Source organism: Molossus molossus, unplaced genomic scaffold (genome assembly GCF_014108415.1).
Source record: "Molossus molossus isolate mMolMol1 unplaced genomic scaffold, mMolMol1.p scaffold_m16_p_6, whole genome shotgun sequence".
Lineage (NCBI taxonomy): Eukaryota > Metazoa > Chordata > Mammalia > Chiroptera > Molossidae > Molossus > Molossus molossus.
The window spans coordinates 56,807,055-56,834,757 of record NW_023425399.1 but is presented as its reverse complement, the minus strand read 5'-3'; the positions used below and the strand labels follow the sequence as shown (position 1 = coordinate 56,834,757).

Sequence of the window (27,703 nt, the reverse complement as noted above, 5' to 3'; positions counted from 1 at the left end):
GTGGGGGACAACACAGCTCCAGAAGGAAGGCACAAAGGGATGAATGGCTCTGAAAGGAGTGGGAGGGGCCTGAACAGAATGACCACAGCCAATTCCTTCCTCAGACCTCACTTCACTCTCTCACTCCTGTTCCTGGCCAGCAACCCAGGGCAGAGGCATTTGCCCTAAATTCAGAATGGTGAGGACTAAGCTTGGTCAGAATGGTGGGGCAACTGAGAGTCTTTATGTCCCCAAACTGGCTGGCAGCATACATGGGCTGCACCTCCCAGTCTCCATCAGAGAAATTATGATAGTTAGCAAGCACTGAGCATTATCATTGGCCAAAGTAAAGACTTTACATGACTTAATTTTCTTAACAACCTATGAGGTGGGAATTATTCTTACCCTTAATAAGGAAACTGAGGCACAGGGAGGTAAGAAGTTCACCCAAGGCTATGTAGCTATACTCTATGTGGAGACTGGCTCCAAAACCAAAATTTGCATTTGCAGTCACGTGAGTAGGGCTGTTTACTATTAATGTGAAGAATGACCCACAATCAAGAATGGCAACCATTTGAATCAAGAATGGCAATCATCCCAGAAGTGCAAAATTAGTTTAACATTTATAAACCAATCAATGTAGTATACCCCACAAGAGAATGAGAGAAAAAATTATATGATCATTTCAATAGATGCAGTATAAGTATTTGATAAAATTAAAAACTTATTTTGAATAAAATCTTAGCAACCTAGGAATAGAGGGGACTTCCTCAATCTGACGAAGGGAACTGAGGTGGGCTGAGCAATGGCTCCCAGAGATGTCCATATCTGAATCCCCAAGCCTATGACTATATTCTCTTATATGGTAAAGGGGCCTTTGCAAATGTGAGTAAGTTAAGGATCTGGAGATGGGAAGATGATCCGTGATTATCCAGATGGGGGGGGGGGTGCACAATATAATCACAAGGGTCCTTATATGAGGGAAGCAGGATGATCAGAAGCAGAAGGAGAAGGTGTGACATGAGAAACAGAGGTTAGAGCACAGGCTCTGTTCCCTCCTCAGCAGCCAGGCTAAGAATTGACTGAAGGCCTTCTGGCTTCCTCCCATCAGCTAGGCAAAGGAGCAGATAATCTTTATTCTCATTCTTAGCATAGCTCAGACAGGAGTTTTTACAGGATTTAAGACTTATGGAAAAGAATAGTACAGAGGTGTTGTAGAATGCCCATGAGTGCTGGGCTTTTCCATGATGCAGTCTCCTCAGGGCGGACTGCAGGTGAAGCCTCCTCGGCAGGACTGTCTGAGTGACATGCTAGGTTCCCTTTGGAGAGAGTACCAACTCCTCTCTCTTACCAGTGTTCACTTTGCTCACTTGAGTGACCTGAAGTCTGCCAGTCTCCACTATACAGTTCCTTTTTTCTTGTTAATAAGTATATTTTGCAGAGGTATTTTGAGGCTATCATAACTTCGAATCCCTTTAACAGTGCCCTCTTTTTGCTGATGACGGTGAAAAATGAGATAGACCTCCCTCCGGAAGGCTGGTCAGCATTGTCTCTGAAGCCTGGAAACTGCCTGCAGCCCTTGGCCTCTAGTCTCCCTTTGGAAAATCAGTTCCCCAAAACCCATCAGTGGTGGTCAGTGATGTCCTCAGGACTTCTGGGTGCTATGAATTGCAATGCACACCGTTGCGAATGCACCCTGATGACATGGTATGTCACTGCAGCCCTTAATGTTTCCTTACAAGATCCACAAAGAATTAGTAATTTCACAGAAAACTGCTAATGGTAAAGTGTTTGTTTGTTTTATTTTAAGGAATATATGGAATTATTTAAAATGTGTGTTGAGCCCTGTCCTGTTTGGCTCAGTGGTTGGAGCGTCGGTCTGCGGACAAGAGAGTCCCGGGTTCAGTTCCCGCTAGGGGCACGTACCAAAAAAAAAAAAAAAAAGTGTGTTGAAAAGTACTGGAAGAAAATACCCCGAAAAATGTTAACCAGCAGCTGATTCAATGCAAAGTGTTGTTGTTGTTGTTGTTGTTGTTTTAAACTACATTTTCTTTCACCTTCAATAATTTGTTTTGTTTTGTTTCCAATGAATCCTGTTTATTTTCAATCAAGGATAGGGGGGAAAGCAACCATATTTTTAAGTCCCTCGTTTGGTGCCTTTTGGCTTCTGCCCTCCCTGAGACCCTCTGAGCTGAGCTGTAGGGACCTCTCCCTAAGCCCTGGGGGTAGAAGTAGCAGAACTGGGATCCTTGGTAGTCCTCACCTCCCCAGGCCTCAGGCCCTAGTCTTCCACTGGGAGGCTGGTGGAGACTCCTGAAAAGACAAAGCATATTCACCTCGAGTGCCCACCTCCCACCCCCATGCAGGCAGGCACCTCAGCTCTGTAGTCAGCAGGCTCTTGCTTCCCTCCTCTACAGAGTAGAGGTTCCTGAGATTTTAAATGAGAGATGACAGAGGACCAGGGACAAAGCAGATGTCTGAGACACAGGAGGGGCTGTGTTCACAAGGTCTCTTTCAGATGCCAGGGACAGAAGCCCAAATTCCAACTAGGTTAAAACAGACAGGTGAGTTTATGAAGCTGGAAGGTCCAGTGGTGGACTTCAGGCACAGCTGGACCCAAGAGAACATTTTCCACTTGCTCCTGCTTTCACTGAAGCATCCTGTACTGGTCTGGGTGGGCACCGGGACTCCAGAGGCACAGATCTCAGCTTGGAAGAGCTGGCTCATCTCTCCAATGAAGTATCTCTCTCCCCAGTGTCTGTGATTGTTCCTGACCATTCAGCTAATCCTTTCCATATGTCTGGGGATGTGGATTTCTTCCTGCTCAGAGATCAGAAGCGGAATAAGTCTCACTCAGTGAGTATCCAGGACCAATGCCTGCCCCCAGCTCTTGCTTCCCTTACACAAGCAGCAGCCAGCCAGATTTCCAAAGAGCATTTTCCTCAGGTCACTCTCTCACTTTAGAATTGTTCACTATTTCCCACAAAATCAACTCGAAACCCTGCCTGGCTCTCAGGTCTCTGACCTGTCCCACTGTCTTACCCAATTTCATCACCACTGTGCCTGGGCCTTTGAAGTTGCTGTGGCCATAGCCTTAGCTATCACACTTTTGCTTCTGCTGTCCCTTGCATGAGATTCCGTCCCCTCTGGGGCTCTCCTTGGTCTTCAAGGCCCATCTCAGATCTCAGGGATGCTCTCACTTCCCCCAGGAAATTGCCCCACCCCTGATTGCTCTGGTCTTGTACAGTCCCCTGGTTGGAATCCTTAGAGGCTAGATATGCACACAGATACACACACATGTACACATACACATATGCACGCCCCTCAACAGTACGTGGAAGTCCTAGGGCCAGCTCTGACCCCAAGGCTATGCCTTGTCTCCACCCCAGCATAGTCTCTCTTGTCTCCCAATCCCAAGAGCCCATGTGCCCAAATAGCCCACTCTCCCCATGTGCACGCATGCGTACACACACACACACACACCTGCCACAGCATGGCTGGCCAAGGCAAGCAAGCCTCACTGCAGCCAGGCTTGGGGAGAGCTCACCTGGTGCCCATTTTACCTGGAAGTGGCCAGCACAAGCCATATTTCTGGTCATATGCTCATGGCCAGTGTTGTGGGCTCCCTCCTGGACTGACTCTGTGACCCCACTTCAGGGCTCAGAGTCTGAAATTCCTTAGAGCAGTGGTTCCCACTACAACTCCAACCAGTAATGATACCCCAGACCTCTGGCCTAGAAATTCTGAGTAAGACACCATCCATCATTGTCCCTCCACTTGTGCCATGCTGTGTACACTCATGCCCTGGAAGGAAGAGTTCATGAAAAGCCACACTAAATAGCTCACACTTCTCTAAAGCCTCCAGAGTAGGGAGATACTGCAAAACACACACAGATTTTTCTCTGACCTTGGCTTAGAGACCTTTCTCTTTCCTCACCAGTGCAGAATTTGATTTTCTTCTCCTAGCTTCGCCCTGCTTCAGGGTTATCTCCACCTTCCTCCAAAAGCCCCTGCAATCTCACACTCCTCCCACACCCCAGCAGAGACCACCCCCAACCTCACACTCCTTTCCCATGTCCCAGCATAGCTCCCCAACCTCCAACTTCTCCCCGCACCCTGCACCACAAAGCCCCTCAACCTCGCCATGACCAAAAGCAACTGCCCAATGTTTTCTAAACACAGTTCTGCCACTGGGATTGTAGAAGGTGACATTTTCTCAATTTTGTTATTATACAGGGATGTACAAACTAGTAGCCTCACATTGGATCCTGCCACAGCTAGGTTTCCCCTAAGCAGCATTCTTTAGAAGCTGAATTGGGTTTTGCACCTGCCAGGCCTAGCAGGAAATAGAACCCACCCAGGAAAGGCCAAATGAAGAGTTCACATGAGGCCTATCTAATGGGGTGGGCTGTGATGCCCAGTTTATGAGGGATGTGGAGACCCCCAGGGTCTGAACAGCAGAAGGGACTGGGCACCCCAGCAACCATAGATCTGAACTAGGCCTCTGGAAGAATGAGCTCCCCCACCCCCCATCCTGTGATCCCCCCAAGAGAACAGCTGGAGCCACAGGCCAGGGCAGGGCAGAGAATAGGTGGGGAGGCACAGATCCCCAATGACAACACAGCCTCCAACTCTGAGGAGCTTGCAGATCAAACTCGGGTTTTCAAGTTTCTTTTGGAAACTCAAAAGATCTAGTTTCTCTGAACTTTGGAATGTCAGATTTAGCAAATCACAATACAAGGCACTCAGATTCAGTGTGAATTTTAGATAAACCAGGAATCATCTTTTAGTGAGTGTGTCCCTTAACTACTGATCCAGAATGCTCATGTAACCGGTGGGCAGCCTGTTCTTCATCTGGCTGCCCTCCTGCACCCAGCTCTCCAGAGGTCGATCCTGCCCACTCCCTCTGAAACCAGGGCAGTTGTGCACAGGACCCCAGGGGACTCACACACACCTACAGCTCCATAGCTTTTCCCCCCGCATGTGACACATGGGCACACCCCTCCTCTACCCCCCGCCGCCCAAACTAAGTGTGGACCACCTCAAATCCACGGGGCAACGCAGAAGGAAGGCAACTGGACCCCGCCTGACCTACTTGCCCCCCAGGAGAGGGAGCAGAAGAAGAAGCTGCGGGTGCATCAGAAGATGACCTACTCGTCCAAAGTGTCAGCCAAGCACACCAGCTTACTGCGTGAGCTGCAGCTGGAGGACAAGACAGAGGACCAGGAGGCATGCACAGAGGCCGAGCAGCTTCACGCCTTCCACGAGCACACTGCCTGGAAGCTCTCCATGACCAAAGGTGCTACTCCTCCCTCCCCCACATTGGATCTGCGCTCCCCACAAGAAGGCAGTGTTTTAAAAGTACTTGAAGGGGAAGGGCTGCAGTGCAGTGGGGAAGAGGGTCTTCTCTGACTCCTGCCTCCAGTGTCACACAGATCAATTCCAGACGAAGCGCAAGTCTAAGAAGAGCCTTTGAATCCCAGTATCGCATGCATGCTGAGTGTTGACTATGCGTAATGAATGCAGGTTGTATAAATATAGGCATTTAACTTGGAGATAGAGTCAATGTAGAATGAAATTGCCTGGCTTCAGCATTTAATGGCTGCACTGTCCTGGGCAAGTTCGCTAACTCCCTTGCATTGCAGTTTTCTCTCCTGTCTGATGACAGTAGCAACCTCATGGTTGTGCAATTCAACCTTGTTTGACACTGCACGTAGTGACAAAGAACTGTGTGTGTGTGTGTGTGTGTATACTTTTATCAATCCAGATGATAAAGTATAATATTACTAAGCTAGAAAGAAATAGTTGGGATCAGAGAGTTCTGGAATCCCCAGGACTACAGGTGTACTGGATGTGAATATGAACATAAGGAGACCCACAGCCTCCACCCAGATACCCATGGCTTGTTCTTTGGGGTAGGAAGCTCTGCGTTTGCTTTGATATTTGTGTGTCGAGCTCTGCAATGGGGGGAGCAGCACAGAATGTGTTTTCTTTCTGCCTTCACCCTTTATTCCTAGGAGAGGCAGGTGGTATCTGGATGGGGAAGCCTGGACCCAGTGTGTTTGAACACAAGACTTGTCAGTGTCCCAGTTTTGGCTTCCACTGAGGAGCTGGCTCCTTGAGGGCAGGACTTCCCCAGGGTAGATCAGAAAGGCAGGGGCCTAGTGGGCTCACTGCCAGGCATCTAGACTTAAAACGACTCCAGCAGCACACCAGCTTATTCTGGAAAGGAGATGATTTGAGAGACAAGACAGAGAGCCACATGGTTCTGCAGTTGTTTCTATAGTCCCTGGGCTCTCCAAAATTGGTGAGTGTCTAGGTCTTCCTTTCCAGAAAGGCCAAGGAAAGAGGCCTCCACAGCCCTTGGCCCCACTGGACTGCCTCTCTGCTTGGACTCTGGAAGGTCATCCAGAAGCCCACCTTAATTTCCTCTCACCTGGTTTAAACCCTGACAGTGTAGACTTAGCTGCTGCCCAAATTGGGCCCTGGGGGGTTAGGGTACCCCAAGTTGAGATAATGCTGCCCCATTTTTCTCTCAGGTCCTGGGCAATAGGCCTTTTGTTATGAAGTCCAGTTGGGTGAAAGTTTCAGGGTAAAAATGTCCAGTTTCACTTCAGGTGAGAGGAGTAGACAGCGAGAGGCTCTGCCCATCTGGACCTGCCTCTGGGCATGGAGACACAATACCTCCACAGAGCGTCCCTCCTTTTGCTATAGGCAGGCTCGTTCTCCCATGGTCCCTGTAATAACCTGGGGCTTACAGCATAGCACTGCACCAGGAGCAGCTGACCAACTCCCCATTTCTGACTATGAGCCCATCCTCAGTTGTGAACCTGGGTCTCTTCCACTGCCCACCCCATCCCCAGATGCCTCCCTTCTCTCATTGCAGAAAAGAAAGGGGAATCTGATAACATAAACAAGTACATCAATCAGAAACGACAAATGTTCCTCATCCAGGTAGGCCCATCTGCTCCCATGTAGGAGACCTGGGTGGGCTGTCCAGTGAAGAGTGTAATTCCTACTCTGGTGGCCCTCAGTATGCCCTGGATATGAAGCGGAGCGAGATCCAGAGGCTGGAGATGCTGGCAACTAAGGAAGAGGCAGAGCTGGAGCTGGCTGAGAAGTCCCTGGAAAAGGATTCAGCCCTCTTCGATGAGTTCCTCAGGGAAAATGACCGCAGCTCAGTGCAGGCCCTGAGAGCGTGAGCCTGTGGCCAGAGGGGCTGTCTGGCCGTGCCCCCAGGGTCCTCTGGGCCTATGCACACCCACCCAACCAAGCCTGGACCCAGCCTCAGCCCCTGCCTCCACCCCTGCTCCTGACTTCAGACCCCAAACCAGGCCCCTTGTAGCTCTCCCATCTCCAGCTTGGCCTGAGGGCAGTTTGGACACCCCTCTTTAACACTCTGAGATTAGCTCCCTGCCCCCACCCCACCCTCCAGGGCAGAGAAGGAGACCAAAGTGAAGATGGAGAAGATCACTGAAATCCGAGATCTGACCACCCAGATCATGAACATCAAAAGGTAAAGTCAGAGGCAAACTGGGCCCAGGCTGGCCTGCTCACATTTTTTTCCATCACTTCTCCCTAACCAAAGGGTATTACCCCACAATGCAAACATCATTTCTCACTGAGCCCTAAACATCCCAGGGCTTTGAAGCCCTGCAGGCTGATGCCCATCTTACAGATGAGGTGACTGAGGCCAGGAGAGGTTCACTGACTTTCCCAAGGCCACAACACCTAGGACACACATGAATCTGAGGCTTCTGGGCTCCACCCTGGGGATGGGGGCAAGACGGAGTCCCTGAGGGCTGTCACTATGGAAGGTATAACCCACATTGGTCCCTGCAGGTTGGGTGTCCTCTCCCGGGCACAACAGTGCTTCTGTGCCTGCCCTTCTTGGCCAGGGTGAATTGGGGTCCCTTCTTGAGGGGCTTCCCAGGGGGCAGAGGCTGACCTCACCTGTGACCATCTGTCTCCTCCCCCGGTTTAGTGAAATCTCCAAATTTGAAGACACGCTGAAACATTACAAGGTCTACAAAGATTTCCTGTACAATCTCTCGCCCAAGGACTGGTTAGAAGAACAAGAGAAGAAACACTTGGCTTTCAAACATGCCAAGGAGGTCGCCAAGGCCCCCAAAGAGAACACTCTGTTCTTCACACAAGGGGACAAAGGTAGCAGAAAAGACAGGTCCCTGGATGCATCTATACCCTGTGCCCAGCCAGTAGAGGCCTTGGAGGGTGTCCAGGCTGCAGGCTTGGCCCCTTCCATACCCTGCAGAGCCCCAGTTTGGGGCACCAGCTGCCCCTTAGCCACTCGTGGCTCAGGACAAGCACTTGCTTGGGGAAGTAGATCTGGCTCTCAACTCAAACCCAAGGGGCTTTTCTCCTATGAACCTGCTTCCTTCTGCCACTGAGGAGTCCCAGGGAACCCTGTGCCCCCAAGCAGTGTTGCTGCAGGCCTAGTTCCAGCCAAGGCCATCAGGGACTCCTCCCTTGCTTCCTGTAGGACCAGAGATCAAGGGCAAGATGGGCTCCAGAGGTATGTGGCAGCTCCAGGCTGGAGGGGCCCCACCCTGGATTGGTGCAACTAGAAACTATTCCTCTGCTTCCTCCAGAGGGGCAGGGCCCAAGGAAGCCCTGGAAAATGCTGCATTTGATACGGGCAGGGCAGATTCTGTCCAGTGCCATCAGCCTCCAGCAGGGCAGTCAGCCCAGCGTGAGTGACAGGCTGGACCCCAAAGGGTGAGTGGGTTTGAGGGAACCGAAAAGGTGGCTGGGGCCTGGTGGGGGTGCTCTCCAATAGCTCCAGGCCAGGGGTCCCCAGAATGGGCCCAGATTCTCTGAGGGGGGAGAGTGTGAGGAGGGGCTATTCCCAACCTAGAGGATATATAGTCTGACTTAAGCTGGAAAATCAAGAGATTTCTAAAAAAGGTTTGTTTCTACCTGATTCAGTAACCTTAAGGCTGGAGTGGCCCACTCAGGTGTTAATAGACTAGTCAAATATGAAGAGGGCAGCCAGGTAGGCACACAGAACAGGATGGCACATGCCCCATGCCAGCCCTCTGTGGCCAGGGAGTGCTGGCCAAGGGGCCAGAGCTCCAGAGCTGTTCAAGAGAAGCCAGAAGTCTAGACTTCTTTATACAATTACCCAGGTTTAAGGGTAACAGTTACTTTCAAATCTTCTAAAAAACACAATGAAAGACAAACAGAAACTCCAAACAGATCCGTGGGCCAGTGCAAACCTGTCCCTCCACTCCTTTACCTGCAAGGCCAGAGATGCCCCCAACCTACCCTATCTGGTTCACATGTTCAGCTGCTGGGTTACATAGTCACTCCTCCACTGAAATGTTCATAAAAGTCACAACTCTGTAGAAAGTGTAAGCTGAGAAGTGTCAACCTCCCCGTCTCAACACCCCGAACCTCCTGCTAGGCCGTTGGCCCAGGGATCCACAGGGAGCGCTGCAATGAGTTTTATTATTTCCTGCATGTCCTTTCAGTTGTTTCTAAGCAAATAGTATGTTGAACCATATAAAGTTGCTGTGTAGTCAAAAAGAGTATGGGCATGTCTTACGATTCCAACTAAACACAAGCAAAGGCAATTTTCTTATGCCTAACCTTCCTTTCACAAGGGAGCCAACCCTGCAAGTCTCACTATTTCTCCATTAGCAATATTGCCAAGGGGTCTAGAGGCAGTCCTCCTTAGCCAGGGTTCAAGTTTCCCTGGTGGTCTGTCTAGCCCCTGGCCTCTTGATGTTGGCTGCAGTAAAATTCACAAGATACAAATATGGAGCAGGGCACTGAACACAGCATTGCATGGCTGTCTGGCATTGGCCTTCACAGTGCCAGGGCCAGCACTAGGGTGCTCACCTGTCCCTGAAATCTGGATCCCTTCAGGCCAGAGGGATGAAGGCCTGGGGAGCCATGTGGGGAGCCGGAGCAGGCAACTGGCAGGCCTGGAGCTGGGGCAGAGAAGTAGAGTTTGATTGGCTCGTGTGATTGAGGGGCTGGTGAGTCCACAATCTGCAGGACAGTTGGCAGGCTGTAGATCCAAGGAAGCAAAGCTCCCACTTGAGTCCAAAGGCAGGGCTGGCAGAGTTCCCTCTTTTTGGGGACGAGGTCAGTATTTTTCTATTGAGGCCTTCCACTAATTGGGTGAAGCTCACTCACATCATAGCTACTTTATGCAACCTACTTATTTAATTATTAATCTCATCAAACACCTTCACAGACACATCTAGAATAATATTTGACCTAGCCAAATTGACACACAAAATCTACCATCATAGCAGCTCAAAGCTGGGTCTCCTAGCCATGCAGAATCATCCCAGTGTCTGACAGCTCCGTTAGTCATCCTGGAGACTAGCTGAAGGCCAGGCCTCTTTCTGGGCAAGCTCCAGCTCTAATGACTTTTGTCTTTTATATAACCCCTCCAACTCTCACCTCTGGGACAGCCATGTACCTCTCAGACACCTGGATTTCTGCCTGCAATGCTCCTGACATGCCACACACAGTCCCTCTGTTCTCCAGCAGTGACCAGTGAACATAAGAGAGATCTCCTCCCTCCCCAGCCAGCCCCCAGTCCTCACATTGCCCCATCCTCTTACCACCCCTCCCTCAGGTACTCCCTACACCCTTGTTCCTCCAGCTCAGCCACCCCAAACTCTAGCACTTTCTGGAGGGTGAGGAACCAGGCACAGAGCAGCCAGTTGGAGTTGGCACCCTGGGCTCGGGCTCCACAGTCCACCCTTGGCTCCAGGGCCTGCAAAGGTTGGGAAGTTTCTGCACAGTGGTAACATGATCAGATTTAGGTTTTCTTTACTTTTTTCCTCTTACTTTGAAGTGTTACTAATATCACAAAATGAACAAATCTTAAATGAACATTTGGCTTTTTACACACATACATAAACTCATGTGACCATACCCAGATACAGAAAAACATACTCAATGTCCAGAATTCTGATGCCCTCTCCCAGTTAGACCCCACAGTGGAAATTAACCACTGTTTAGATCTCTATCACTCTGGGTCGCTTTTCTATTCTTGAACTTGATGCACTTAAAACCACAATGCACCTCTCTGGGTCTGGCTCTTTTCACTTCGCACTTGCCTGGCTTTGTGTAGCCACAGGCTGTTCTTTGCTCCTGCTGTTTCATATCCTGCTGGGGGGAAAAGCCCCCATTGTCTTTCTTGGTCACTCTCCTACTGGTAGCCGTTTGAGTTATCTCCAGTTCTTGGCTACTTTGATTAAAGCTGCTACCACATTCTTGTATTTTCTATCTAAGCATGTTTTATGCATAAGCACTATTTCTATGGAAATAGAGGTGGAATTTTTGGTTCATGGGGTAGGCATATGTTTAATTTGAGTAGCTTCTGCCATACAGCCCTTTACAGTGGCTTCCCTGTTTTACACTCTCGCCAGCACATGTGAGAGTTCCAGCCTCCCCACTTCATCAAATTGTATTGTCTGTCCCTTTCATTCCAGGTGTTCTGGCAGGGTTGTTTTAAAATAGTGTGTATTGGTAGAAAATTTGAGGTTTAGTGAGGCCAACAGATCAGATGACTGCCAATGAAAAAATAGTTTGTTACAGTTCCCAGAGGAAGAGGCATGCCATGCCCTGGGACCACCTGGGGAAACACCAGGGTGATCAGGAGGCAAAGGGAGCAGAGGAACTATGAATAGGAGCCCTTATTCTGATTTCTGCAGGACGGAAGAGGCGAGGCAGGGTAAGCAGGTTTAGGATTGGCTGGTTTGAATAATTTCAGGTCTCTGGGGCATGGTGGCTATCCCAAGTTGTCTGGTACCCAGCTCTGTGTGATGAGATAGCACCTCCAGTGTGAGAGCTTGGGATGTGGGTTCTAGGTTGGTTGCTTTGCACTTGAAAATCACATTCAAGGATGTTCATCCCTCCAGAGTCAGCATGGCCCCAGAAGTCAAAATATCAGAATACAGAAAATCAAAGACAGAGTTAATACAGGGGTGAGGTGGTATCTCATGATTTTAATGACAGTTTCACAATGAAAAATATGACCATTCAGATATCCTCCTTTGTGAAAAACTGTTCAATTTTTGTACCTTTTCATTGGATTCTTAGCCTTTTTTTTCTGGTTTTCTATTAGTGCTTTATATATTGATTCCAGTCCTTTATGTAATAAGCAAAGTATAAGTATCTTTGTCCAGTTTTTTGCCTTATTACTTTTTTTAAACCCTCAACCGAGGACATTTTTGCACTTATCTTGAGATAGAGCTGGAGGGACAGAATGTGGGAGAGAAACATCGACGTGAGAGAGACACACTGAGTGGTTGCCACCCACATGACACCAACTGGGCCGGGGACAAACTATAACCAAGGTATGTGCCCTTAGCGGGAACCGAACCCAGGTCTGTCTGGTCCATGGGCTGACACTCTTAACTGCTGAGCCAAACTGGCCAGGGCTCTTGCCTTATTACTCTTAACGTTATCTTTTGAGTACAGTTTATCAATCTTTGCTTTTATTATTGGTGTATTTTGTGTCTTTCTTAAGAAATCTTTGTCAACCATAAAGTCACTAAAATAATCTTCTGTTTTGTTCTGTATACTTCATGGTTTATCAGCTTGGATGAGTGGGGATGGAGAAAGTGGGTAGCTCGGGAGCCCAAGAGTCTTCCCCCCTTCTCCTTCTCAGGGTCTATATCTTCCACTCATCCCTTTATGTGCTCTGTCCTTCCCTCTCCACAATGACCTGGCAACCCCTCCCATGGTTCTGTCTCCCACTGTTTCCTGAGCTCCAGGCCCCTATGGATGTCTCCCATTAGATGTTCTCTACACTCAACCTCTCATATCCCAAACTGATACTTCTCAGACTAGAAGGAAACCCAAGCACTACCAATTTACAAGCTCATGTTCATCTTTAAGAATGGTCATACCTTATGGAGAAGAGCAGCCACCTTTGGTGGGCCAGGCACATGCCATAGGTTAACTCTGATCTCTGAAACCCCTGGCAGTGGGGGCTGCTATTTCCAGTTCAATGTTGAATTGAGGCTCCAAGAGGTTAGATAAGCATGCTTCCTCTGCGTAGGTTGCCCCTTAGACCTAGAGCTCTCATTGTAAGGTCCCATGTTGGGACAGTCACTGAGAATAGAGGTCTGGGAGAACACTTTGGGCCCCTCCACCTATTAGCCATGTGACCAGGCCTCTGAGTAAAGTTAGGTAGGGTGTGATTGCACATGGCACTTAGCCAAGAGGTCAAGCGGGGCCTAAAGTCCAGCCCACATCCCAGGCTATGTCCATCTGTAGGACAGATTCTCAAAAGCATACCTCATGGGCCAACAATACCCTGCAGGTGACCTTGGGCAGGTGACCTGATTTTTGAGCTGCATGTTCCTTATTTGTCAACTGAGCATCAATGTGTATACAATATGAGGCCCTGGCACAGTGAGTACTTAGTAGCTTCTCCTGCAAGGCCCTGCATTTATTTATCACTTGTCTACTGCAGGTAGGTCAGGGCCTAGCCCTAGAGTGTCTCAGGCCTCAGCCTAGGTTCCTCTGGCTGTGAGCCTGCCCTGCCCATTCTTCAGCTACCAGAACCTGCAAATCCGAGTAACCTTGGGCAGTGAGGGGGCTAGAGCAGGTGCAGAGGGTGGTAAAACAGGTCTGGATGTTGGGAAAATAGGCCCCATGCTGAATGCTCCAAGCCCACACAGTCTTTTCGGTACCCCTGAGGGCTGCCCAAGATGATCTCTGCTTCTGTGGGGTGCTCAGGGTCAGTTGAAGATGGCTGTGTCACAGGATAGCTATGAGGACCATCAAGGACAACTGCCATGGCCAAATCTAGATAAAGGATATGGGCAGAAAGGCCCTGAAAGTGGCTTTTTAAAAAAGGATGACAAATGAAGAGGGGAAGCCCCAGTAATGGGAGCCACAGGTGCCAAGGCCCTGAGCCAGAGCTGCACCTAGAGAGACAGGAAGGTAGTCGGCAGGGCAGGAGCCGAGTAACCTTGGGCAGTGAGGGAAGTGAAGGTTGGAAGGGTGACAGGGTCCCCACAGCTCCTGGGTGGAGGCCAAGTTTTATTCTAACTAGAGAAAGATGAGTTAATTGAATTTTGTAACTATCCCCCTGGTTGCTGTGACAGCTGGGGGATCAACAGGAAGCTGGTGCCACCACTTGGGTAACTTGTGTGATGGACAAGGGGACAAGGGTATAGGGGTGGAGAGATGCTGTAGACATGCCAGGAGTCTACACCACTGGGGTGGGGAACAACAGCCCAGGCTGAGCTCTGGCACCCTGAACCCACATCTCTCCACAGGTCCAGCTCTGCCCTCCCCATGCAAGAGGACCCAGACAGTGATGAGGAGGTCAGTGGTCCCATTCTTGGCAGGGCTTGTGGGACCCAGGGCCCCACCACTGCACTGCCGGGGGCTTACCCCCCCCCCCATACCCCCACCCCACACAGCTCTGGTTGCAGGAGCTGGAGCTGTATTTCACGGAGCCACAGCAGCTCCTGGATGTCTTCACAAAGCTGGAGGAGCAGAACCTCTCGCTGATCCAGAACACACAGGAGATGGAAGAGACCTTGGAGGAGCTGAGCTTCACCCTGAAAAACACCCAGATCCGCATGTAAGTCTTGAATGGGGCTGCCTAGGCCAGTGAGGAGTAGGCTCTGCCACTGGTTGTGATCCTGGGACCTCCACAGCCACTGGGAGCTGGACTGTAGCCCCCCCCCCCCCTCCTCTCTGTCCATTGCCCTGGCCCTTCCCTGACTTCTAGTTTCTGGAAAGTTCCATTTGAAGTCTGTGCCTGGCTCTGGTGAGAATATGTGTTCTATTGGGCAGGGAAGCTGAGGGTCATGGGATCCCAGGAGAAGCCTGGGAGTAGGTGATGTGGGTGGAGCCACACCAAACTGGTCCATCCCCACCCTAGAGCAGTCTATAGCCAGAGGGGCACATCTTAAGAATCTCTCATCCCAGGTACATTCAGGGGAGCTGGACTAGGCAGGGTCAGGTGGGGGCACTAGGTAAGGCCTGTTGGGAACAAAGAATTCACTCCCAAACTCAGACTGAGCACCTATTCTGGGTCAGGCCTAGGTCTAAGCCCTCCAAGGATAATATAAGGCCCTTTCTCACTGAGCTGACATTCCATGGGGCAGACAGACAACAGATGGGCCCACAGATTTGACTTGTAGTTACTGACACATGCTAGGAGGAAAATTAAGAGAATGATATGAGCAGAGGGCTAAAGTGGAGGGTGGCACAGATTGATGAGGGCAGGGAGGATTTCTAGGGAAAATGTCATTTGAGCCAGGCACTTCTTGAGTTCTGGGAAGCCACATGGTGATCTGATTAGAGGGTGCCAGGCAGAGGGAAAGCAAGTGTAAAGACCCTAAGGTGAGAGCTAGCTCAGGCTTCAATATCCCACAGAGAAATAATGTTCCTGAATACCTATGTCCTTTTGGCCCATGTCCTGCTATGGAGAATAACCTATGGGAATTTCCAGACTTATGTGAAACTACCAGCTCTCAGGCAAGTTTGTGTTTCCCATAAAGCTGGGAGGTGGCAGAGACACACATAGAGATGAGCTGGGGAGAGGCAGGTAGCCTCCCAGATTCCAAGAACCTGGTAAGAGGACACATCCATGCACACATACACCTCATAGAATCCTGGAGGTGTTGTTCAGTGACTGGGCTTCAGCTAGTTGAGCCACTTCAACAACTGAGCCATACTGAACACCAATGCTTTATTTCCAGGGAAGGCACAGCTTATATGTGTTTAACTTCCATGAACTCAACTATCCTTCCAAAGGAAGATACAATTTTTAAATATACAATAAATAAACCATCTAAATAGGTCTATCTATTGAGGAAATTAAATTAATAATTAATAACCTTCCAAAACCAAAAGCATCATACCTAGATGGGTTCACAGATGAATTCTACCAAACATTTTAGGAAGAAATTATATCAATTCTGTACAATCTTTTCCAGATAATAGAATACTTCCTAACTCATTTTATATGACTAGTATTACCCTAATACCAAAACCAGACAAAAACATTACAAGAAAACTACAGATCAGTATTTCTTATATACATAGATGTAAAAATCCTTAACAAAATACTGAATTCAACAATATATAAAAATATTTCTATACCATGACCAAGTGAGATTTTCCCCAGATATGCTAGGCTGGTTCTGCATTTGAAAATCAATTTGAAAAGCAATCAACAAGCTAAAGAAGAAAAATCACATGATCATATCAACAGATGTAGAAAAAGCATTTGATAAAATCTAATCATTCACAATAAAAACTCTCAGTAAATTAAGAACATGGGGGAACTGCCTGAGCCTGATTAAGGACATCTACAAAAAAACCTTACAGTTAACACTGTTCTTGAAGCTTCCTGCTAAAATCAGGAACAAGGCAAGGATATCCTCTCTCTATATTTCTTTTTAACATAACTGGGAGTCCTAGCTAATGCAATAAGATAAGCAAATTAAATAAATGGTATACAGATTGGGAAGGAAGAAATAAAGCTCTCTTTGGAGATGACATGATTGTCTCTGCAGAAAATCTGAAAGAATCAACCAAAAAAAAACACACCCCTCCTAAAACTACTAAGCCACTGTTGCAAAGTTACAGAATACAAATATACCAAAGTCAATTCTTTCCTATGTATCAGCAATGAACAAGTGGGACTTGAAATCCAGACACATGGAAGTAGGGCACAGACTGACATCCCTCAGAAGAGGGGATGGGGGGTGGGGGGGTGGGAAGAGATAAACCACAGAACTTATATGCATGTATGCATGACCAATGGACATGGACAACTAAGCCGGGGACAGGGTGGAGGGGGGGTGGGGTGGGGGGTGCCAATGGGGTAAAAAGGTAAAATATCTGTAACAAAAAAATAAATAAAAATTCATTTAAAAACAAAAACAAAAACAAAATACCATTTACATTAGCACCCCAGCTAATGAAATAATTAGGTATAAATTTAACAAAAAATGTACAAGACAATAGTAAGAAAATGAGCAACCTAAGTAAAAAATGGTCCGAAGACCTTAACAGATACCTCATCAAAGAAGATATACAGCCCAGCTGGAGTGTCTCGGTTGGTTGAGTATTATCCTGTGCACCAAGAGGTTGCCAGTTCAATTTCCAATCAGGGCACATGCCTTGGTGTGGGTTCGATTGCCGGTTAGGGCGAGTGCAGAAAGTAACCAATCAATGTTTCTCTTTCACATAGATCTCTCTCTCTTTCTCTCTCAGCATGTCCTCTGGTGAAGATTAAAAAAATAAAAGACATACAGATATACAGATGGCAAATAAGTATATGAAAAGGTGTTGAAGAGCAGATGTCATTAGGGGACTGCAACCTAAAACAGTAAGATAGATAACTACTGTACACCTATTAAAGTGGCCAAAATCCAAACTGGCACCAACAAATGCTGAAGGATGTGGAGCAACAAGAATTCTCATTTATTACTGTTGGAAATGCAAACTGGCACAGCCACTTTGGAAAAGTTTCTCATTTTCTTAGAAAACTAAACATAATCTTAAACATATAATAAAGCAATTATGTTGCTTAGTATTTACCCAATGGAATAGAAAACTTATGACCACTTAAATACCTGCACATGGATGTTTATGGCAGTTGTATTCATACTTGCCAAAATTTTGAAGCAACCAAGATGTCCTTCCATGGGTGAATGGATAAACTGTGGTATATCCAGATAATGGAATATTATTCAACACTAAAAAGAAATGTTATCAAACCATGAAAAGACATGGGGGGTATACCTTAAATGTATATTACTAAGTGAACAAAGCCCATCTAAAAAGGCTATGTACATACTATAAGATTCTTAACTATTGGATATCCTAAAAGGCAAACCTATAGAGACAATGTAAAAATCAGTGGTGCCTAGTCAGTTTGGCTCAGTGGATTGAGCATCATCCCATGCACCAAAAGGTCATCAGTTTGATGCCAGATCAGGGCACATGCCCGGGTTACAGGCTTAATGCCCAGTAGGGGGTGTGCAGGAGGCAGCTGATCAATGTTTCTCAATGTTTCTATCTCTCTCTCCCTCTTCCTTTCTCTCTAAAAAACAAATAAAAACATATATTTTAAAAAATCAGTGGTTCCCAAGGGTTAGGGAGAAGGAGGGTGAATACGTGGAAGACAAGATTTTTAGGGCAGTGAAACTGCTGTGTATATTGTAATTGTGGATACATACATTTTTCAAAACATATAGTATGTATAATACCAATAGTGAACTTCACGTACACTATAGACTTTGGGTGCTAACAATGTGTCAGTGGAGATTCATCGATTTTCACAAACACACCACTCTGGTGCAGGATGTTGATAGTGGGAGAGGTGGGGGTGCAGAGGGAATTTGGAAAATCTCTGTACTTCTGCTTAATTTTGCTGTGAACCAAAAACTGCTTTAAAAAAAGTCTCTATTTAAATACTATACACAACAGTTAACGATCAGTTTGTTCCAACAATGGAAGAAAAAGTGGCTGTTAGAGACAGTGTACAAAACAATCCCAGGAATGTTCACAGCAAAGTTATTCATACTAGCCAAGAACTGGAAAAACCCTACATAACATTAAACATTTTAAACATTATATATATTTGGTATTTTAAAATTACAGTTGATGTACATTATATTAGTTTCAGGTGTACAGGCATAGTGATTATTATATAACTTACAAAGTGATCACTCCAATAAAGCTAGTACTCATCTAACATCATATATAGTTATTATACTATTACTGACTATATTTCCTATGCTGTACTTTTACATCCCCATGATTGTTTTTATAATTGGCAGTTAGTACATCTTAATCCCTTCCTCTTTTTCACCCATCCTCCAACCACTCCTATCTGGCAGGCAACCATCAAAACGTTCTCTATATCTATGAGTTTGTTTCTCCATTATTTTTTTAGATTCCAGATAAAAATGAAATTACATAGTATTTGTGTTTCTCTAACTTATTTCACTTAGCATAATACACTCTATGTTCATCCATGTTGTTGCAGATGGCAATATTTCACTTTTTTATGGCTTAGTAATATTCCACTCATATATTGATAGACACTTAGGTTACTTTCATATCTTGGCTATTGTAAATAATGCTGCAGTGAACACAGGGATGCATGTGTCTTTTCAAACTAGTATTTTGGGTTTCTTCTGATAAATACTCAGCAGTGGAATTGCTGGGTCCTTCTTTGTCTTTTGTTATAGCCTTTAAGTCTGTATTGTCTGATATAGGTATTGCTATTCCAGTTTTTCTTTGTTTTCATTTGCATTAAATATTTTTTTCCATCCCTTTACTTTCAGTCTGTATGTTTCAGTGTGAAGTGGGTCTCTTGTAGGCAGCATGGATCTTCTTTTCTTATGTATTCAACCATCCTTTTGATTGGAGCATGTAATCCATTTGCATTTAAAGTAATTATTAATAGATAAGTCATTATTACCATTTTATTATTCATATTTTTCCTCTTTTTGTTGAAGTCCATTTAACATTTCTTTTTTTTTAATTTTAAAATAATTTTATTGATTTTAGAGAGAGAGGAAGGGAAAGAGATAGAAACATAAATGAGAGTGAACATCAACTGGTCACCTCCTGCATGCCCCCCACTGGGGATTGGGCCCACAACCTGAGCATGTGCCCTGACCAGGAATCAAACCAGTGAACTCTTGGTGTATGGGTCGATGCTCAACCACTGAGCCACACCAGCCAGACTAACATTTCTTGTAATACTGATTTAATGGTGATGAATTCCTCTACAGTGTTTTTTGTGCTGCTGTAAATGTAATAGTTCTTGTGTTTTCCTTTAGATTGTTCTTTATTTGTGTATAAAAATAAACAGATTTTGTTGACTTTGTATCTTGCTACTTTGCTAAATTCACTCATTAATTCTAACAGCTTTGTTGTGGAGTCTTTAGGGTTTTCTACGTGTAAGATCATATCACGGGCAAAGAGAGATAATTTGACTTCTTCCTTTCCAATTTAAATAACTTTTTATCTCCTTACCTAATTTCTCTGGCTAGAAGTTCCTGATCTTAAAGGAAACACTTTTCAGTCTTTTACCACTGAGAATAATGTCTGCAGAGGGTTTCTCATATATGGCTTTTATTATGTGGAGGTAGTTTCCTCCTATTCCTATTTTGTTGAGTGGTTTTTCATGAAAGGGCACTAAATTTTGTCAGATCCCTTTTCTGCATCAATAGAGATAATCTTGTGGTATTTTCCCTTCATTCTATTAATATGGTGTATAACCTTGATTTTCATATTATGAAACATCTTTGCATTCCAGGAATAAGTCCTACTTTGTCATGCTCTATAATCCTCTTAATATGCTGCTGCATTCTGTATGCTATTATTTTGTTGAAGTTTTTGCATGCATATTCATAAAGGATATTAGTCTGTAATTTATTTTCTTGTGGTGTCTTTGACTGACTTTGGCATCATGATTATCCATGGAATGAGTTAGGAGGTGTTCCCTTTTCTTCAACTTTTAAAAAAATGTTTCAGAAGGATTTGAATTAGATTTTTGGTTACTGAATCAATATCCTTACTAGTTACAGGTCTATTTAGATTTTCTATTTCTACATTTAGTCTTGGTAGATTTTGTTTCTAGTAATTTATCAATTTATGTTATCCAATTTTGGGGTACAGTGTTGTTCATAGTACTCTTATAATTCTTTTTATTTCTGTAAAATCAGTAGTGATATCCCCATTTTCATTTCTGATTTTAGTCATTTGTGGGTTTTTTTTTTTTTTTCACTTAGTCCATCTAAGCTAAAAGTTTGTCAATTTTAACCTTTACAAATAACCAATTGTTTTCCTAGTCTCTATTTTGTTTTTCTCTTCTAATTTTTACTACAGTGATACCTCGGTTCTCGAACATAATTCGTTCCAGGAGGACGGTCGAGAACCAAATTGTTCGAGAACCGAAGCAATGAAACCCAATAGGAAATAATGGAAACTGGATTAATTCGTTCCAAGCCCCAGAAAATGCCTATTTACTGGCCTAATTTGTATATAATATGTAGAAAAACATAAGTCTCAACAAGAAATTAAAGTGTACAGTATGTCTAAGGGTTAAATTCAGTGTAAAGCGTGACTCTCTCCACAAAGCGTGACTCTCTGCACAATGCGTGACTCTCTCTCTGCACTCACACTGATGACGCAAGCAAGGCGCGCTGGGCCGAATGAACGCCATTCGGCTCAACTTGGCTCATCTCGGAAGTTCGAGTTCCAAATATTTGTTCGGATTCCAAGACAAAAGTTTCTCGAATCTCCTGGTCGAATACCGATTTGGTCGAAATCCGAGGCGTTCGAGAACCGAGGTATCACTGTATTTCTCTCTGATCGCTTTGAGGTTTTTTTTTTTTTTTAGAAGTTCTTTAAGTTGAGCCCGGCAGGTATGCCTCAGTGGTTAAGCATTGACCTGTGCACCAAGAGATCACTGGTTCAATTCCCAGGCAGGGCATATGCACAGGTTGTGGGCCCAATCCCCAGTGGGGGGTATGTAGGAGGCAGCCAATTGATGTCCCTTCTCATCAGTGTTTCTATCTCTCCCTATTTCTCCCTTCCTCTCTCTCTAAAATCAATAAAGCAAAAAAAATTTTTTTTAAAACTTCTTTAAGTTGTAAAGTTAGGTTGCTGACTTCAGTTCTTTATGTGTTTATAGCTATAAATTTCCCCCTAAACACCACTTCTGTGTCCATAAGTTTTGGTATGTTGCATTTTTTTTCCCATTTCTAATTTCTTTCTTATTTCCTTCAGCATTTATCTCCCTCACTTTTAAAGGACAATTTTGCCAGATACAGAATTTTTGGTTGACAGGTGTTTTTTTGTTTTTTGTTTTTTCTTTTTCTGTTGAGTACTTTAAATATATCAGCCTATTGTCTTCTGGCCTCCAAAGTTTCTAATGAGAAATCAGCAGGTAACCTATTGCAGATCTTTTATATGTGATGATTTTGCTTCTCTCTTGCTGCTTTCCAGATGCTTTGGCTTTTGATTATCCTATGATAGTTTGATTATAATATGTCTCAGTGTGGGAGTTCCTTGTGCTTCTTGGATGTTTAGACTCATGTCTTTAATCAAATTTGAAAAGTTTGCAGACATTATTTCTTCAAATATTTTCTCTGCATCTTCCTCTATCCTCTTTTCCTTCTGGGACATTCATGTGTATATTGGTCCTCTTGATGGTGTTCCACAGATTCCTTAGGTTTTGTTTTCTTCTACTTTTTTTCTTTTTGTTCCTTTGCCTTGATAGTTTCCATTGTCCTATTTCAAAAACTGGTGATTCTTTCTTCTCCCTGTTCAAATCTGCCTTTGAATCCCTCTAGTGAATTCTTCATTTCAGTTATTGTACTTTTCAGCTCCGTATTTTTAAGGCTATTTCTTTATTAATATTTCCATTTTGTTCACATATTGTTTTCTTGACTTCCTCCATATCTTCTTCTAGTTCTTTGAGCATCTTTTAAAACAGTTTGTTTTAAAAAACTCTTTGTAGTATATCTGCCATCAGGTTTTCTTAGGGACAGTTTCTGTTGATTTTTTTTCCCTCTGAGTGGGCCATACTTTGTGTGCCTTGACTTTTGTTGTTAAACACTTAGCACTGGGATGTAATAATGTGGGAACTCTGGAAATCAGATACTCTCCCTGCTCCATAATTTTGTTTATTGTTCTTATTTGAAAGTTGTAGGCTGCCTCTGTGTTGAGCCTGAGGTGTAAAACTTAAGGTCTTTTTAGGTCTTTTCTAAGCCTTTCCCTGGGCATGAACAGTCACTTTCTAGTTTTCCCTATAGATACTTGTTTTTTAATGTCCTTGGTCTTTAATATCTGCCTTTCAAAAGAGGGAAAAAAAAATGAAGAGGGGAAGGGAAGAGCACCAGCCCTTTAAATCACTTCAGCCAAGGTACAGGAACTTAAGATAATGGGAGGAGGTATAATAACAATGGCTGCCTTCCTGCAACTCTGAGATGAGAAGCACCAGTCAATGATCAGAGAGCAGATCCCCAATATTTGGAGGGCAAGGGTCCTTTTTGCCCACTGTAGCTCCCACAGGCTATACAAGATGCTCCAGGAAACTTGCACAGCTGTCTGTCACTTGACTGGGAGTTGTGGCTGGGTAGCTGTTATTCTTCTCAGAGTTTAAATAGACTGAAATTAACTGCAATTACTTTCCAGGCTTCCCCTGGAGTTGCAGGCTTCGGTACTCCAGAATTCCAAAATGGTTGTATCAGACAGATACTGCGAGTGCAACTGTTGTCAAGGAAGGGAGACTGATTCCTAGTGCTACCTATTCTGCCATCTTCCTCTATTTCAAAATACTTTGTTTTTGTTCTTTTTGCTGCTATTTTTGTTGAAATACGGTAACTCTCTTTTGTTTGGTCTTTTGAATGTTATTTACATTTTGTTGTGCTTGTTTTTGTTTTTTTCCCTTTACCACTAGTCTGATAAACTTGCTGGTTATGTCCTCAGGTATTTATAAATGAATCCTCTTCCTTGTTACCTTTAAAAAAAACAAAAAACCTTCTTATAACTTATCCAATTCAGCCCAATGGTTCTAAGAAAATTTCAAATATATAACTATATATAAAAGTAGAGAGAATAGTATGAGTCCCCAACCCCATCACCAGCTTTAACAGTGATCAACTCATAGCCTATCTCCTTTCACCTAGACCCCACCCACTTCTCCATCTTTCTTATTATTTTTAAGCAAATTCCAGGCATTGTATCATTTTCCTATAAATATTATAGTAGATACTTTTTAAAAGGTAGGCTTTTTAACATAATCTCAATACCATCATCCTATCTTTATTTATTTATTTCTAATCCTCACCCAAAGATATTTTTCCATTGATTTTCAGATAGAGTGGGAGGGAGGGAGAAAGGGAGAAACATCGATATGAGAGAGACACATGGAATGACTGTCTCCTGCATGACCCCAACCAGAACCAGGGATTGACCCACAACTGAGGTATGTGCCCAGAATCAAACTGGTGACTGTTTGGTCCAAGGGGCCAACATTCTCTAACTGCTGAGCTAAACCAGCAGGGCCCATTATCATATCTTTAAAAAACCAGCAATCCTTAATATTTAATATCCATAATCCATAACATGATTGCATTTTTAAGCTGTTAATTTGAATTAGAATCCAAATTAAGATCATATTCTTCAACTGGCTGTCTTTAAATCCTTTTTGATCGCCCTGGCCGGTGTGGCTCAGTTGGTTGGGCATCGTCCTGTGCACTGAAAGATTGATGGTTCAATTCCCAGTCAGGGCACATGCCTGAGTTGTAGGTTTGTCCCCAGTGGGGGCTGGGCAGGAGACAGCTAATCAGTGTCTCCAGCTCAGTACTCCTCACACTCAATCTTATGGACTCAGACCTCGGCCCCACACCTGGGGGCATGCAGCCTTGGGGCCTATTATGGGGCTGTAGCCCTGTGGTGGTGCATGTGACCTAGTGGGCAAAACAGCACTTTGCTTAAGATTTTAAAAATGTCAGCAGGTTCCAGCAACAAATGGAAAGATGCCACAAAATCATCATGGGTGTAGGGAGCCACCTCTGGGCCTCCCAGGCACTACTGGCGGAGTGGCCCAATTTCCATACAGTTATTGAGACCAGGACATGCATGCAGCTGCCTGTACTGGGTGAAGCCATACCAGTCTTAAGAGCTGAGATTCCAGCTTGGGAAATCCCAACATATAATGGTCAGTGTCTGCCAAGATTGTGAAAGTTTTATTATTTTTAAAAAATTTTAGCCCAGCCAGTGTGGCTCAGTGGTTGAGTGTTGACTCATGCACCAAGAGATCACTGGTTCGATTTCCAGTCAGGGACACATGCACAGGTTGTGGGTCCATTCCCCAGTGGGGGCCATGCAGGAGGCAGCCAATTAATGTTCTCTCTCATCGATGTTTCTCTTTATATCTCCCTCTCCCTTCCTCTCTCTCTAAAATCAATAAAGAAAAACATTTTATTGTATCATTTCAAAGTTGATTGTTCTAATTCCATTCTTAAATATATATCCAAGAGAACTGAAAATATGTCCTCACAAAAACCTATGAATGTTAATAGCAGCATTATTCCCAACAGCCAAAAGGTAGAAACCACAAGTCCTTCAATGGATGAGTAGGTCAGCAACGTGTAGCCTGTCCACTCAATAGACTACTATTGTGATCATAAGGAATAAAATTCTGACATATGCCACACAAAGTGGATGGACCTTGAAAACACTGCACTGAATTAAAGCCAAACAAAAAAGGCCACATGTATGAGTTCATGTTTATAAAATGTCCAGGAAAGAGATACAGAGGAAGAGTAAAGAATAGGGAATGACTGCAAATGCATACTGGGTTTCTCTCTGTATGAGAAAATGTTCTAAAATTAGACTATGGCAATGATTGTGTAACTTTATGAATATACTAAAAACTGTTTTTTTAATGTCAGTTGTTAAAGATTTAAAGTTTACCCCTGCATCTCACAGTTCCTTTCACCCCTGGGTATGCAGACACTTTGCAGTTATGGTCCCTTAATCCTCAGGACAGCAGCAGGAAGGTCAGGTTCAGAGAGGTGAAGTGCCTAGGGCTACACTGAGTGAGCAGGGCCTTGTTGCTCCCCCATCCAGGGATAGGGAAGTCAACCAACTGAAGCAGTGGATAACCACATTGATGATGGCCATCACCAAGGAGGAGGAGACCGCTGCTGAGCTGGAGCTCAAAGCCCGAGTTTTCCATTTCGGCGAGTACAAGGGCGCTCAGGAGGTAAGCCCCTAGATGGCAGCCAGCAGGTGGTGGGTGTGGAAGAAGTACAGGTGGCCACAGGCTGGCAGTGGGGTGCAGGGGTCCTATTTTAGGCACCTGCTGGGAGGAGGTCCAGTGCCTGGAGCTCTGACAGCAGAAGAGCAAGCTCTGAGATTCAGCTTTGCTCTGGGCTGCCATAGCCCCTCGTCATCTCTAGGCTCCATGGACCTGACCATGGGGCACCAGCTAAAGAAGGTCCTTGGTCCCCAAACCCAAGGCACCCCATGTGTTTCTGCTCCATGGCTGTTCATCTACCCAACACACCTTCTTCATTCCTTCCTTCATTCAACAAATAATGTCTGCTTCTTAAACATGTACAATGTACCCAGTAGGTGACCCTGCTGGGAAGTAGACAGGCACATCCCCAGGCCAGGATATGAGAGTGAGAATTCTGAAAGCCAGGGATGTTCTGGGCAGTGGGACTAGAATTTGGCACATACTTTTCTTGATAGCATCCCCAGCTTCCTAATTCATCCAAATTGCTATTGACAACCTACTGTGTGCCAGGCACTGGGCTAGGTACATGTGGGATGCCACAACGAGCAGGCCAGTGTATTCCTGTCTTTTGCTAGTCATCACTGGGCTCTAGCTGTGCCCTGTGCCTGGCTTAAGCCTTTTTGCCTGCTGTTCCTCATTTATTCCTCAGGCCCATTCATGTGTTGGGGGGAGGGGCTAACTGTTTTCTGAATGTTAGAACAGACTCAGAGAGAGGGGAGTTCATCAGGCCAGAGCCACACAGAAATTAGGTCACAAGATGTGGACCTGTGGGGAGCTGAGATCAGTGCAGGGGCAGTAGAGGGGGGGCTCCCAGGAGAAAGGGACACATTGAGACAGCTTGGGGAGGGGCTGAAGCACAAGCATGAGCCCCAGTGGGGACCAGAAAAGAGCAAGGGGGTGGAGAGGTCACAGCTCTGGCCAAGAAAAGTCCAGGTGTCCAAGATCTGTTTTACCCAAGCTTCCTGAGTGCTCACCTGTGCCAAGCAAGGCCTGGGAGGTCAGCCATGCTGTAGTGAGGGCAGACCATGGAGTAGGGGTGGGCACAGGCCCAAGTGAGCCTGCTGATGGACTGCCTGCCTCACAGGACAAGCTGCTAGAGAGCCTCAACTGCAAGGTGCTGGATGTGTACCGGCAATGTGTTGGCGTCCAGCAAGAGTCCAACCTGGGCACTGTGCAGATGCTGACCATCATCGAACACCAGCTGGATGAGCTGCTTGAGAACCTGGAGCGTGTGCCCCAGGTCAAGATAGAGCAGGCTGAGAAAGCCAAAGAGAAGGAGCGGCGCCAGAGGTGAGGGCCCAGGCTGTCCTCCAAGAACTCTCGAACCAAAGGGATAGGAAGGACCCTGGTTCTCCTGCTGGGAGACCCAAAAGCCGGGGCTCTGGGAGGAACTGGAGGAGACACTAAGCTCAGCCTCAATGAGGGAAGCTCCTCTTGTCTTGTGGAGTCAGGGAGCCCAGGAGTCAAAGTGAGGTATGGCTACCACAGCCTTGCCTCCAGAAACAAGGGCCATTTTTCTGGCTGCATTGGAGGGAAAAAGGCTGGCACTGCCAGAGACCAGGGGAGGGGAGGGCAGAGACTCTGGCAGTATCTGGGGAGCCCAGAGTTTAGTGATAGCATCAGAACATGGGACACAGGTGGTGTGGGCCCATCCTCTGAGAGGAGGCCTGAGAAACTCCCCATAGGCCCAGTGCAGTGCAAGTGAGTTCCAGAGACCATGACTCCTCTGGCCTGTAGGCTTCCTGGTTCACTAACTCCTGTGCAGAGCCCCGAGACACAGCCATCTGTAAGCAGCCATCTATCTGCCTTTCCCATAAGCCCTTCCTCTGTGATCTTGGTACCTTGTTCAGGGCAAACACTGGGCAAAGGTTTGAGGACCACAATTACAAAGGGATGGAGACAACACTATTAATCTTGCTAAAGTCTGGG

General features: G+C 45.6%; 1 protein-coding gene across 1 annotated transcript in view; it reads left to right on the top strand.

Annotated features, from left to right (window-relative positions):
* CFAP100 (cilia and flagella associated protein 100) overlaps positions 1-27,703 on the top strand; it is a 39,462-nt gene that overhangs the window by 10,308 nt on the left and 1,451 nt on the right. The window contains exons 3-14 of the mRNA XM_036245941.1: positions 2,735-2,835; positions 5,086-5,278; positions 6,866-6,933; positions 7,014-7,177; positions 7,415-7,495; positions 7,964-8,145; positions 8,480-8,529; positions 8,591-8,715; positions 14,256-14,304; positions 14,415-14,566; positions 25,603-25,738; positions 26,859-27,064. Coding sequence (XP_036101834.1) covers positions 2,735-2,835; positions 5,086-5,278; positions 6,866-6,933; positions 7,014-7,177; positions 7,415-7,495; positions 7,964-8,145; positions 8,480-8,529; positions 8,591-8,715; positions 14,256-14,304; positions 14,415-14,566; positions 25,603-25,738; positions 26,859-27,064 — 1,507 coding nt within the window. The remainder of the gene's footprint in view (positions 1-2,734; positions 2,836-5,085; positions 5,279-6,865; positions 6,934-7,013; positions 7,178-7,414; positions 7,496-7,963; positions 8,146-8,479; positions 8,530-8,590; positions 8,716-14,255; positions 14,305-14,414; positions 14,567-25,602; positions 25,739-26,858; positions 27,065-27,703) is intronic.